Here is a 14,784-nt window from a genome sequence, read left to right as displayed (position 1 = left end):
TTGTCTCTTGCTACCTCAGCACAGGCCTCTGGCTATACCTCCTGTCTTAGACATACTAGATGATGTGTACTCGGAGGCCTGCCTTAACCCGGATTCTTTACCTCCAGCCCCAGTCAAGCCTGACAGGTACTACCGGGTTCTTGACTCACACCAATTTTTATACAAAAGCCATGCGGCTGACCCAGAAACTATCTCACAGGGCCCCAAGGGAATTAAGGCCTCCACTGCTAAAAATCCATTACCTTCCGAGAGAGATTCCAGATCCTTAGAAAGGTGGGGAAAAGAAGGTATACACCTCGGCCACTTTAACCATGAGGGTATTAAACTGCCAGTTCCATATGCTAAAGTACCAACAGTTTCTGTTATCACAGGTGAGAAGCAAAATGTCACAACCTGAACAACCAGACATGAAGGAGTTGCAGGATTTGACGCATAGTGCAGAACAAGTGGGTAAACCTACCTTGCAATGTGGTTTTGATGCTCTAGAGGCCTCATGTAGAGCTGCTGTTACAGGATCAGTCATACATAGACATGCCTGGCTCAAGGAACAAACCTTACCAGATCATGTCAAAGCTAAATTACTAGATGCCCCTCTACAAAAGGATGTATTATATGGTGTTAAAGCTGAGGAGGTATTAAAGAAAATGGAGGAAAAGGCTAAATCAATACAAACAGTGAAAGATTTTCTACAGGTACAACCTCCACATTTCAGTAGAAATTGGCCTTCCAAAAATTGGTCCTTTCCAGCCACAGACAGACCCCAAAGAGGTAGATACAGGCGCCCGAGGGGCAGAGGGCAATCTCAAGGATCGTTTAGAGGCAGACAATGGCAAGCTCCTACACAAAGAGGTGGTGAGTATAGTTCGCAGCCATTCAGAAAGCAAGCCCAATGACTTTCCCCTTTGTATGCCAAGCAAGGCTCAAATGGCAGCACCCTTAGGCGGAAAACTGGCATTATTTTCAAAAAATTGGCATATTGTCACAAAAGACAAATGGATCCTGGACATTATAAACAGAGGCTACAGATTCCATTTTCACACCCTTCCAAAAAAGAGAGGCATGCCAAACCTGCCACACAGTCAAAGGGCAGAGTCACAAAGACAAATTTCAGATCTCATGGACATGAAAGTTATTCAAGAGGTACCTACTCACGAACAAGGTCAAGGTTTTTATTCCAGACTATTCCTGGTACCAAGGAAGGGAAAAGATTGGAGACCTATTTTGGACCTATCCATCCTAAACACATTTTTACTCATACCAAAATTCAAGATGCTCACATTACAGCAGCTTCTTCCCATGCTGGGCAAGGAGTCTTGGCTGGTAACATTGGACCTCAAGGAGGCATACCTGCATGTCCCAATCAGACAAAATTGCAGAAGATACCTCAGATTTCTTGCAGGTTCAACCCATTATCAATTCTCTGCATTGCCCTTTGGCTTATCTACTGTGCCCAGAGTATTCATGAAATGCCTGGCATCAGTAATTGCCTACTGCAGACTTCAAGGGATACAAATATACCCATATTTGGACGACTGCCTGATCCAAGCGGACAGCAAGCACATACTTCTGAAACATCTGGCTTTTGTAATAATGTTGTTGAATTCTCTGGGATACACAGTCAACAAAAAGAAATCAACGCTAATACCCTCTCAGAAAATAATTTTCCTGGGTGCCAAATTGGACACAAACACCCAGATGGTCTAGCTCATGCCAGAGAAGCAGGGGCAACTAACTCATTACTTCAGAAAACTAGCAAATTTCACCAGGCTGACTGCAAGGAAAATCCTGCAGGCTCTGGGATTCATGGCATCTTGCATCCTACTAATCCCATGTGCAAAGATGCATATGAGGAAACTTCAATGGTACCTGAAAAACCTATGGTCTCAACACAGCCACAGTTTGGAAACAATAATACCACTAATTCCATGTCTTCAAAAGGAATTTCTGTGGTGGGCTCAAGCATGCCAAACAAACACAGGTCTCCCATTCTGCAAGCCTCAAGCAAATCAAGTCATCACAACAGACACCTCGGACTACGCCTGGGGGGTGCACATGACAGATCGGTGCATTCAGGGCAAATGGTCCCAAAAAGAAAAGCACCTTCACATCAATCAAAAGGAAATGCTAGCAGTAATAAATGCTATTATAGCTTTCAAAGACCTTCTGCATCCAGGTCAACTATTGATAAGGACAGACAACACCACAGTAATGTGGTACATAAACAAACAGGGAGGAACCCATTCATACCCCCTATGCAGACTGGCCATGCCACTTTGGAACATGGCTCTGGAATTACAAATCGACCTTCAAGCACAGTACTTGCCAGGCAAGGAAAACACGCTGGCAGACAACCTAAGCAGAAATATGACAGATCCACACGAATGGAAGTTGCATCCTCAAGTTTTTACAGAGATAATTCAAGCATGGGGAAGGCCAGACATAGATCTCTTTGCCTCTCACAAAAATCACCAATTGACAAAATTCTGCTCAAGGACTTTTCATCCACAGGCCTGAAGAGTGGACGCTCTCTCTTTCAGTTGGACAACAATGACAGTTTATGTCTTTCCACCTCTTCCTCTGCTGCCCAAAGTTCTATTCAAAACCAGAGCAGACAGACCAAAGATGATTCTCATTGCTCCAGACTGGCCAAGACAGCACTGATACCCACTCCTGAGGAGCCTGACGATTCCCTCCATGGACCCTACCTCTAATGCCTCTTCTTCTGACTCAGCACAGCTTCAAAACTCTTCACAGTCAGCTGAAAACACTCAATCTGGCCGCATGGAAGATTCCTTAACATCACAACAGACCCTACTCTCCAAGGAGATGCAGGATGTCATTTTGTAGGCCAGAAGGCCGTCTACTAGAAAAGCTTACTCCGCAAAATGGAAACGGTTTTGTGCCTGGAATGAGAAAAAGAGCCAGAATCCTGGAAAACTGAATTTACCTCAAATATTACAGTATCTAGCTGAGCTGCTAAGCAGTGGACTTTCATTCTCCTCCATCAAAATCCATGCCTCAGCCATTTCTGCAGAATACAACACTGATCCACCTTTATTCTCTCACCCCCTCTTAAGACAGTTCCTCAGAGGGGCTAAGAATATAAAACCCCCAAGGAAACAGCCAATACCTGCTTGGGACCTCAACTTCATTCTAGAAAAGCTGACCTTGCCTCCTTTTGAGCCAGCTGCCTCAACAGATTTACAATATTTGTCCTGGAAAACAGCTTTCCTTCTGGCTATCACCTCAGCTCGTAGGGTATCGGAACTACAAGCCCTCATGGCTATGCAGCCTTTTATAATCTTCCATCAGGACAGAGTTTCTTTACGAACCAACCCGTCCTTTATGCCAAAGGTGGTATCCAGGGTAGCTTTGAATCAGGCTATACACTTACCTACCTTTTACCCTAATCCTCAAAACAAAGGGGAGAGACTATTACATTCCTTGGACATCCACAGACAGCTGTGCTATTATTTGGACAGAACAAAGCCTTTCAGAAAATCAGAACAGCTCTTTGTGTCCTATGCTATAGGAGCTCAAGGGAAGCCAATTTCCAAACAGACAATCTCAAAATGGATAGCCCACTGCATACGCTTTTGTTACTCTTTTCATGGTAAAACTGTACCTGCAGGCATCAGATCTCACTCCACAAGGGCCACAGCTACCTCTGCAGCTTTCCTCAGAGGAGTTCCTACCAAAGATATTTTGGAAGCAGCCACTTGGAGTTCTGTGCATACCTTCTCCAAACACTACCACCTACCATTATACTCCAAAACTAGAGCAGGCTTTGCCACTGCAGTCTTGCAGGGCATCCTGGCTCCTCCTAGTTCCACCTGGTGCCTACCACCCCTTTCTTAGCTTTGGGATTCTACCCATCTGTTATGACTGCAGCTGTATGCACGATGAACATAGTACAGTTTTGTACCTACCATAAATGTAGATGTTTGAGTGCTAATACAGCTGCAGTCCAGGTTTCCCTCCCTCCTTCCCCTCTTGAGACAGGTCCATTGGCTAACACCTCCTCATACAACCTGATTGGGGTATTCATTTATGGTGTATTTGCTTGCAGCAGCTGTATTTGGATTATATTGCATTGTTTTATTACACAAATTTATGTGTTGCCTTCCTTCTGGGGGCACCTGACATCTGGGGCAAGAAAAACTGAAGAAAATGGCGTTGGCTGGTTCTTTTATACCCCTGTCGCACTGATGTCAGGAAAGAAGCAACGACAACTGACGCCGGACCTAGACTTTGGAATTCGGCCGACCGAGGACCCGCCTGATGGCAGGAGAACCCATCTGTTATGACTGCAGCTGTATTAGCACTCGAACATCTACATTTATGGTAGGTACAAAACTGTACTTTCATCGTGTTTCACTGTTGCAGTCATTACACTTGGGTTATACTGCTGGCAGGCTACTCGCAGTCGGCCTGAATTCCAATGTCCTGGACCAGCATCTGTTGCTGTCACCTCTTCCCTGACGTCAGTGCGCCAGGGGTATAAGAGATGCAGCCGACGACATTTTCTTCAGTCTTTCTTGCCGCGCGGTGCCCGAAGCAAAAGCAGTTCGCAAGTGCCGGTCGGCCGACTCCTGAAATTTTCAAAACCGAATTTCAGAACCGAAGTCTTCATTAAAGCTAAGTACCCCGTTGGGGAAACTTTTTTCTTGCTCCAGACCAATGTCAGAAAAAGTTAACAATTGTATTTCTTTTGGGAAGCAAATACCTCATAAGGATTTTCATTCTTACTGTATTCCTTGCCTAGGCCCTGACCATAACATTGCTAGCTGTCGGTTTTGCGCTAAATTTGACCAATGCACTATTAAGCGTCGGTTCGATTTCGCCTTTCATTACTTTGGCCGAAGATTTAATTATATAATGCCGTCGGAACAACCGACGACCGCAGTTTACAAAAAGCGAGAGGAAAAGGACAGGCATCCGAGGTCCAAAACTGATGACGAGGCCTCCGCTAGGCCTGCCGCCGGTTCACCGGTTCTCAGTGAGGTGCTTTCGCAGCCCCTGACGCCCACTACCTCAGAGCCACAGGCCGCTTCTGACTCCCATGTGAAGCCGACTAGGCCTCTGCATACTCAAGGTATTGGACATTCGGAAACTATTCCCTCAGATGGGTCCTGAGCCGCTGAGCAGGCATCGGCTTCTGAGAGTGTTTCCAGACCTACACAGTTATATGTTAAGCCAACCTCAGCTTCAAAGGCAAAGACTAAAGCAGCTCTAAAGACAAAGAAACAAGTACAGCATTCTCCTGCACAGACTTCCATGCCTAAAGAACAGATGCTTAAAATGGCCGAAGACCTAATTACTTTGATCACGGGTTCCCATCCCCTTCCAGATAAGAGGCCTAGGCAAGAGACAGAATATGAATCTTCAGATCAGGTTTCCACTTCCTCTGATTCCTCTTCTGAACAGGGATACTCCATTCCTCTCTATGAGGATTCTGATGCTGAAGCGTCTATTCCTTCAGCCTCTCCTCCTGAGGATTACTCTTGTGGGGAAACCCTTCACACCATGAGGGAACACTTTCACTGGGAGAGCCAAGAATACCCAGAATCCAAGAAAAGGCTCAGAGACTTTCTTTTACTTCCTCAGCAAAGACTTCTTGCTATTCCATCTGTTCTAGACATAGTAGATGATGTATTTTCAGCGTCCAGCCTGTCTCCTGACTCTTTACCCCCCTGCACCGGTTAAGCCAGACGGATACTACAGGGTTCCAGAATCCCACAAATTTCTATATAAAAACCCTGCTGCTGACCCAGAAACTATATCTCAGGGTCCCAAAGGGGTCAAGGCTTCCACTGCAAAAAACCCTGTCCCCTCTGATAGGGATTCTAGGGCACTGGACAGATGGGGGAAAAAGTTTACACTTCTGCTACCTTGGCTGTAAGGGCTTTAAATTGTCAGTTTCATATGCTTAAATATTAGCAATATTTAATGTCACTGCTAAAACATAATGTTGACAAATTCTGAATGTGCAGATAACAAGGAAATGCAAGATTTATTGCATGCAGCTGAACAAGTGGGAAAACATACTTTGCAATGTGGTTTTAATTCACTGGAGGCCTCTTGCAGGGCCGCTGTTATGGGTACTGTCATTAGAGGGCATGCTTGGTTAATGGAACAAAATCTGCCTGATCATGTTAAAGCAAAATTATTGGATGCTCCTTTACAGCATGATACTTTGTTTGGTGTTAAGGCAGAAGAGTGTTGAAGAAAATGGAGGATAAAGCGAAATCTATGCAGACAGTTAAGGATTTCTTACAGGTATAACCACCCAGATTTAGCAGGAACTGTCCTTCAAAGAATTGGTCCTTTCCAGTGTCAGACAGGCCACAAAGAGGCAGATACAGATGCCCTAGAGGCAGATCCCAGCCCCAAGGCTCATACAGGCCTAAACAATGGGGTGCTTCTACCTCCAAAAGTGGAGAAGACAAATCACAGCCATATAGAAAACAGTCCCAATGACTTTCCTCTGCCAATACCAAGCACTTATCTTTTGGCAGCTCCCTTAGAGGGGAAACTAGCACTTTTTTAACAAAATTGGCACATAATCACACAGGACAAATGGGTCTTGAATATAGTGCCCCAAGGCTAGAGGTTCCACTTTCACACCCTGCCAAAGGCAAAAGGTATGCCAGAACTGCCACAAAAATCAATGGGTAGAGGCACAAAAACAAATTGCATCCCTCTTGGACATGAGGGCCATTCAGCGAGTACCACAGCAAGAGCAGGGACAAGGATTTTACTCAAGCCTATTCCTAGTACCCAGAAAGGACAAAGCCTGGTGACCAATACTGGACCTGTCTATTCTAAACAATTTTCTGGATGTTCCAAAATTCAAAATGTTGACTCTGCAGCAGCTTCTGCCCATGCTGGGCAAGAAGGCTTGGCTTGTAACTTTGGACCTAAAAGAGGCATACCTGCATGTCCCAGTCAGACAAAATTGCAGACGATACCTCAGATTCATAGCTGGATCAATGCATTACCAATTCTCTGCACTGCCCTTTGGCTTATCTACTGCACCCAGGGTCTTCACAAAATGCCTGGCACCAGTAATTGCTTTCTGCAGACAAAGAGGAATTCAAATATACCCTTACTTGGACGACTGCCTTATTCAAGCAGAGAACAAAGACATTCTACTGAGGCATCTGGCATTTGTAAAAAGCTTATTAATTTGCCTAGGGTACACGGTAAACTAAAATAAATCAAAACTAGTACCCTCTCAAGAGATAATATTCCTGGGTGCAAGCTTAAATACAACTGCCCAGATGGCTTATCTCACGCCAGACAATCAAAGGCAACTGACTTCTTACTTCGAAATGTTGGCAACAAAAACCCAGTTATCTGCAAGAAAAATTATGCAGGCTTTGGGCTTCATGGCTTCCTATATTCTACTAATTCCATATGCAAGACTGCATATGAGGAAACTACAATGGTATCTAAAAAGTGTTTGGACTCAACATTGCCACAGCCTGGAAACATTAATTACCCTCATTCCCTACCTGCAACAGGAGTTTCGATGGTGGGCACAGGCCTGTCACCACAACAAGGGAAAGCCATTCACTCTACCCATGGCCAGGCAAACACTAACAACAGATACATCAGATTATGCCTGGGGGGCCCACATGGAAGGAAAATGTATTCAGGGAGCATGGCCAGCAAGCCAAATGCATCTTCATATCAATCAAAAAGAGATGCTAGCTGTTCAGAATGCCCTGACAGCCTTCTAGGATCTACTTCATCCAGGACAACTGCTGGTAAAGACGGACAATACTACAGTCATGTGGTACATAAACAAGCAGGGAGGCACACATTCCTACCCCCTCTGCAGATGCAGACAAGCCATGACTATTGTGGAACACAGCATTAATTTATCAAGTACACCTGCAAGCACAATTCCTGCCAGGAAAGACAAATACTCTGGCAGATGAACTAAACAAAAATCTCAAGGATCCTCACGAGTGGAAACTAGATCCACAAATCTTCAGCATGATAACAAGGAAATGGGGATGCCCAGACATAGATCTATTTGCCTCCCCACACAACTGCCAACTACAGAGATTCTGGACAAGGACTTATCACAAACAAGCATGGAAAGTGGATGCCCTATCATACAGCTGGAAAAACCTTACAGTTTATGCCTTTCCTCCACTGCCTCTCCTCCCCAAGGTACTCCTAAAGGTCAGACAAGAGAAGCCAAAAATGATATTGATTGCCCCAGACTGGCCATACCACCACTGGTACCCAATCCTAAAGAGCTTGTCTCAAGGCCCAGCCTGGACATTACCCCAAATTCCTCATTTGTTAACCCAACAAAACAATCAGATCCTGCACAGCCAACTCAGAACCCTAAATCTGGCTGCATGGCTGATAATTTAACCATTCAGAACACACCTCTCTCTAAAGCAGTTATGGATGTTATTTTGGAGGCCAGGAGGCCCAGCACCAGAAAATCTTATAAGGAAAAATGGAAGAGATTCTGTGCTTGGAACCAGGCACAAGGAATGGACGCACTTGTGCCAAATATTCCTCAGATTTTACAATACCTAACTGAGATGCTGGACAAAGGCCTATCCTTCTCATCAATTAAGATCCATGCCTCTGCCATTTCAGCTCATTACAGTATGGATCCACCTATTTTTTTCACATCCACTGCTAAGGCAGTACCTCAGAGGGGCCAAAAACATAAGACCTCTAAGGAGAGCTCCAACACCTGCATGGGACCTCAATTTTGTCTTGGAAAAGCTCACACTGCCTCCTTTTGAGACAGCCAATACAGCTGAGATAAAATACTTATCATGGAAAACAGCTCTCCTCCTAGCAATAACCTCAGCAAGAAGAGTCTCAGAGTTACAGGCACTAATGGCTGTGGAACCTTTTATTATTTTCCATCCGGACAGGGTTTCTCTAAGGACAAACCCAACATTTATGCCTAAGGTAGTGTCCAGTGTGGCTCTTAACCAAACCATTTGTTTGCTTACCTTTTATCCAAACCCACAGAATAAGGGGAGAGACTTATGCATTCTTTGGACATACACAGACAGCTACGCTTCTACTTGGACAAAACTAAAGCCTTCAGAAAGACTGAGCAACTCTTGGTGGTATATGCTGCAGGATCGCAAGGAAAAGCTATTTCAAAGCAGACTATTTCAAAATGGATAGGCCATTGCATTCGTTTCTGCTATTCACAACATGGCAAATCAGTGCCTAAGGGCATTAGGCCACACTCAACCAGAGCAGCAGCCACTTCAGCAGCCTTTATCAGAGAAGTACCAACCAAGGACATTTTGGAGGCTGCAACTTGGACTTCAGTGCACACTTTACAAAGCACTACCACTTACCTCTTTACTCTAAATCCAGAGCAGGCTTCGCCACTGCAGTTCTGCAGGGCCTCATAGCCACTCCTAATTCTATCTAGGCCCAGCCACCCAACCTCAGCTTTGGGATTCAACCCAAGTGTAATGACTGCAACAGTGAAACACAATGAAGATAGTACAGTTGTGTACCTACCATAAATGTAGATGTTCGAGTGTATTCACTGTTGCAGTCCAGGTTACCCTCCCTCCACCCCCTTTCTTTGCTGGGACTTATCTGTACTTCTCTATTCTATACAACCTATGTGGTGTATTTGCTTGTAGATGAAGGTAATGTTTATGTTAGTGCATGCTTTTTTATGAGCAGAATTTTTAGCCTACCCTTTTGGGGGCACCTGACATCTGGGGCAAGAAAAACTGAAGAAAATAATGTCGGCTGCATCTTTTATACCCCTGGCGCACTGACATCAGGGAAGAGGCGACAGCACCCGACGCCAGACCAGGACTTTGGAATTCAGGCCAACTGTGGGTAGCCTGCCAGCAGGATAACCAAAGTGTAATGACTGCAACAGTGAATACACTCGAACATCTACATTTATGGTAGGTACACACCTGTACTTTTTCTGGTACTGTAAAAGAGTTTCTCAGTACAGGCTGAGGCAGCCTCATCAGCTGTGGCAGTAGCTTGTCATTCCCTCAAGACTTGTCCTCATGTAGCAACTCTGCATGTCCCAGAAATTTTAAAAGTGACAACCTGCCAAGAAATCTTCCATTCACCAGATTTAATCTTCTAATTGAAAGAGGTTCTCAGTCTGTGCAGTGGGGTATTCCATGCTGTCTCAGTCATTTAGTTTGCAAGTAATCTTGTAGTAATTAAAACACCTGTATGGCTTGAGTGTTACTTGTTCCTCCCAATATATTTTTTTGTCGTGCCTGCACATAGTGATATTTTGAAGGATAGACCCAGAGCCAGACATAAATTGTTTCAAAAGTTTCTTAAGAGTCTTGAATTGTTGCCTGCCTTTGAAGATTCCATTTTCCATTTTCTTGAGACTTGAACTGTATGGCCGATTGGCCTGCTGATTCAGAAGCTCTAAAATGTGTCTCATGGAAGTTTTTTTTTTTTTTCTGCTAGCTGTTATTGCCTGCTAGGAGGGTCTACTGATCTCTAGTATCCCACATATTACTGGCCCTTGCATGAATTAAATTCTGTTTGGTCTTTCACAAAGATTAGATATCCCTTATGACAAATCCACATTTTCTCCCAAAAGTAATGTCAGAATATACCATAATTCATCTCTTTCATTTCTTAGTATTGTTGGCATTCGAGATTGATAAAGCCTGATATAACTTGAGTTGTGCACTACGGTTTTACCTGAAAAGGATACATGAGATAAGAAATACAGATCAACTGTTTATATCTTTTGCTCTACATAGAGAGGGACTTGCAATCACTAAACAAATATTTTACAAGTGTATTTCTGCCTTGTATCTTGCTATTACTTTAAACTGGCCATTGAAACATGCTACTTTTAGAAACCATTCTTTGAGAGTCATAGATATGTAGCTTGTTTCAGAAATTACTTCACTGAAGGACAGTTGTACAATGGCCAATATGATCTTTGGTACACACCTTTTACAACATCATTGCTTGGACATTTACTAAGAGTTGGTCATTCTTTGGCATCTTGGTACTTTAGGTCTTTGTCTTTGAAGTCCTTGCCTTTTGACCTTCCTACAGTTCCATCCTTGCAGTGAGGTTTAAAATTGCAATGCTTGACCTTCTCAACAATTCTTCATTGCAAAATACATCCAAATTAGTGCAGGTGTGTGTGTGTGTGTGTGTGTGTGTGTGTGTGTGTGTGTGTGTGTGTGTGTGTGTGTGTGTGTGTGTGTGTGTGTGTGTGTGTGTGTGAAGTCTGATGTCTTCCCTGTGTCTACATTTGTTTTTGGTGGTTGCTCCAGTTTTTTCCAGCACCCCAAAGAAGTGCTGCAAATAAATTGTCCAACATTAAAATTACTTGTAGTCGGGCATGCTAAATGCAAGTGGTGGGCATACTGCAGTGGGCTACTACCCCATCCAAGATTCATTTTTTTGTTTTAGTCCCACTGACTGCCAATTTAGACTCTAGCCCCTCATAAATCTGAATTAAGTGTACAGTCAGAGGGTAACTGAATAAATATTCTGGTTTTGCCTTGTGTTTATTTTTTCCTAATTCTGAAACTGATAAAATGTGCATGTCTAACAGAATGCCATTCTGTTATTTGTGTCGCAGCCTGATTATTCTAATGAAATGGTATTTTCTGTAAACTTTGCTGTATAGAAAGATTTTGGAGGAGCAAGCCTGCCTCTTTTATATAGGTTTAGGATTTTTTTTAATAAAATATTTTGGATTTTGGACTTCTTATGTATGGTGAGTTTGTGAGAGGGGAGGTAAATTTTTGCAAAAGGATTGGTTGTGGGATACAGAGCTGCTCTGAATGTTTGACATGGCGTGCAAACATGTATGTGCATTTTTATTAATTACTAGAAGACTAATTACTTTTTTCTTGCTACAGATAAGGAGAGCTTGATCACAGACAGTGGGAAACTTTATGCCCTTGACCATCTTCTGACCCGATTGAAATCTCAAGGCCATCGAGTGCTCATTTACTCTCAGATGACCAGAATGATTGACTTGCTAGAGGTATGACTGTATATTCTGTTTAATATGGCCAATACCTTGAGGTTCCTAACTCCCTTTCTTATATACATATATGGACATATACTCACAATTATCATACATACATAAATGCACGCACATGCACACACACACAGTTATGTCTGGTTGTCATTTACACCATCAAATTGGCTCGACTGAGTAAATAACTGAAATGCAGTCAGTTCTGTTCACTGACATTTTAAGATTTCAAATGAACAGGACATTCACTGCATGCAGGTGAGGTAAGTGTGATGTTGTCAAACTTTTCAGATATTCTGAAGGTTTTGGTATTGGGGGTAGGGGTGTTTTTGCAAATGTTAGGTGGATTGTGGTTTGACTAAGGGTTATGTAAGGGAACAGATTTAATGTAATGCATGCGCTTGTGTTCAGAAGTTGTCTTCTGTAGTGGCTGTGTTTTGGAAAGGGTTTTTCTAAGGTAAGGTGCTGGGTTAGGATTAAGGACAGGGCAGGGTTAGTGTAAGCAGGCATTAGTAAGGTGGTGGTATTTCCACATCTTTTCTCCTAAGGATAGAAACATCCATTTTCTCCATGCCATTAATCGAATACAGGTCATCCAGGTCATAGTCAGCCCTAAAGAGGGCTTTTGAAACAGTGGGCTGTTCCTTGCTGTCAGGTTTTGTAATAGGCTTTGCAGATTAGTGGAGAGTTAATTAATAATTATACCTTTTATTGGTGGTAATGATGAGAGTTTTCTCTGAATTTGGCAGTCTACAGACACGTGTCCCCTTGTATATGAAAGCATTGGCCATCTTAATTTGTTGAAGATCTTTGTCAAGGGAATTCTCGCAAAGTGCTAGATTCTTGAGGACTTGTCAAGATAACCTCTGTTGTCGTTGAGCTTTATCCTTCCTAAGAAGAACCAGTTCTTTTTCTACCCCCTTCCTGTCTGCCCTTTGATTTTGCACAAATGGGCAGACATTCAACAAGGTCAGATCATATTCCCCAAATATCACTAATCAAAGAAAAACATTTAAATGTCACTGTTTTTACCACCCAGCATTAGTGATCCCTTAAAGCTACTTCTCAAAGCATTTATATCTGATTATCACACTGAGTATATTGCTGAAACTATTGAAGTTTTTTTTTAATCAAAGGAAGCTGTGGAGTTACCACTTAGTATCCAAGTCCTTACCAACAAGATGGTTTTGCTGCTCTGGCAGATATGAGCAACTCAATGTTATCTTCTGTTTATCTTTTTTTACCCTTCATTATGCTTCACAAACACTTCTGTAATTGTGACCTCACCCAATTGTAATCTTCACCTAATTGGCTATCACCCCAGTGTAAATGGGTCATTGGATGCAGAAGTAGGGAGCCATTGGGCAGGTCCTACAGACAAAGGAAACAAAAAATATTTTAATGTTTCTGAATAATTGCTTCTTTTGGGTGTGCATCTAAATGGCATATTATTTTGTATCTCTCCATTTTAATTTTATAAAATATTGTATTTTGTTTTTAGCAAATAACTTAGACTGTTAGTGATTATAATGCTAAAGGCAAGATTGTTATGTGGATGCTAAATAATGATGTTTCTGTAAAAAAAAAATATGTTTTTGAGTATCGTGTTTAGTTGAAGGTCTAGCTTCTTGTTAACAAGAGTTTAGGAGAAAAGTGCTCAGAGCATTGCAGTCAGTATGTCCATTCATTATAAGGGCACAGGAAGAGGAGGAAGAGGGATTTTAGCACCCACCAGTGAACATCAAAGGACATGTGGCAGTACAGGCTTGTACCCCTGTGCATCTAGGAAAGCATTGTCCTTTAAAAAGAGGCACAACTGCTTAGTGTCAGATGTGATGTAAGAGCACTGCCTGAACATGACTTGTTCAATCACATAGTATGAAACTGTTGAACAGAGGCTAGTAACTCATGTCTTACCTTTCTGTGCTGTCCTGATACACAGACAACCAGGGCTAGATTACCATGGTAAAATTGCATGGGCAGATAAGGTTCTGTTAAAGGAGGGGCTTTATCTGTGTTCTAAGAATGCGCAGCAGGGCCAGCACTGTGCACTCTGTTGTAGTAGTAGTAGTGTGAGGTGCTCTGCAGTTATACTGTGAATACAGAGCAGTGTAGCACTGTGCACCTTGTTGTTGAATTATCTTGAAGAGATATGGTCTGAGGTTATACTGTGTGGGTATCTCGCAACTTAACAGTGTGCATGCTGCACTCCCCTAGTACCTGTATGCATACACCCTCACATGAAGGCAGACTGAAGACCATTCCATGCAGGAGATGACTTTTTGTGTTGTAGACTTTTGCACTAACAGTAGTAAACTAAGATGAGCAGTACCTTTCAGAATATTTTGTTATTATTTAGCAGTGAATTAGGTAACTTGTAAGTAATTTTATTTATTATTTCTTAAGACTTGAAGAATTTCACTTGCGTTTAATATTTTAAACTCTTTATGATGAAATTCCATGATTCCTTTTCATCCATTGAATCATGGCAATCAAACTCCTAACTACTTCTCAGCCCTAACAAAGTAAAGCTGATGCCCTTCACCCCCCAAAAAATGCCTCTGAACTGAAACAAACATTTATTATAACTTCTCATAACACTATTCCCCTTCAACATGTAATGCAAGCCAAAATTCATGGTGTCGTAATAGATTAACAGCTCAAATTTTATCACCATCTTGGCAGTGTCATAAAAAACACATCAAAAATTGGGTTCCCCCTACAGATTCAAAACCAGTAGAAAACCATAGCAACCACGTAGCCTCACTTCTTTA

The 14,784-nt window shown here is 42.7% G+C and overlaps 1 protein-coding gene across 1 annotated transcript in view; it reads left to right on the top strand.

The window, feature by feature from the left end:
* INO80 (INO80 complex ATPase subunit) overlaps positions 1 to 14,784 on the top strand; it is a 2,478,170-nt gene that overhangs the window by 2,006,305 nt on the left and 457,081 nt on the right. Inside the window, exon 29 of the mRNA XM_044074204.1 lies at positions 11,889 to 12,016. Coding sequence (XP_043930139.1) covers positions 11,889 to 12,016 — 128 coding nt within the window. The remainder of the gene's footprint in view (positions 1 to 11,888; positions 12,017 to 14,784) is intronic.

The sequence above is a fragment of the Protopterus annectens genome, chromosome 6.part0 (assembly GCF_019279795.1).
Source record: "Protopterus annectens isolate FY-2018-M chromosome 6.part0, PAN1.0, whole genome shotgun sequence".
Taxonomy (NCBI): Eukaryota; Metazoa; Chordata; order Ceratodontiformes; family Protopteridae; genus Protopterus; species Protopterus annectens.
This window is presented reverse-complemented; position numbering and strand designations above follow the sequence as displayed.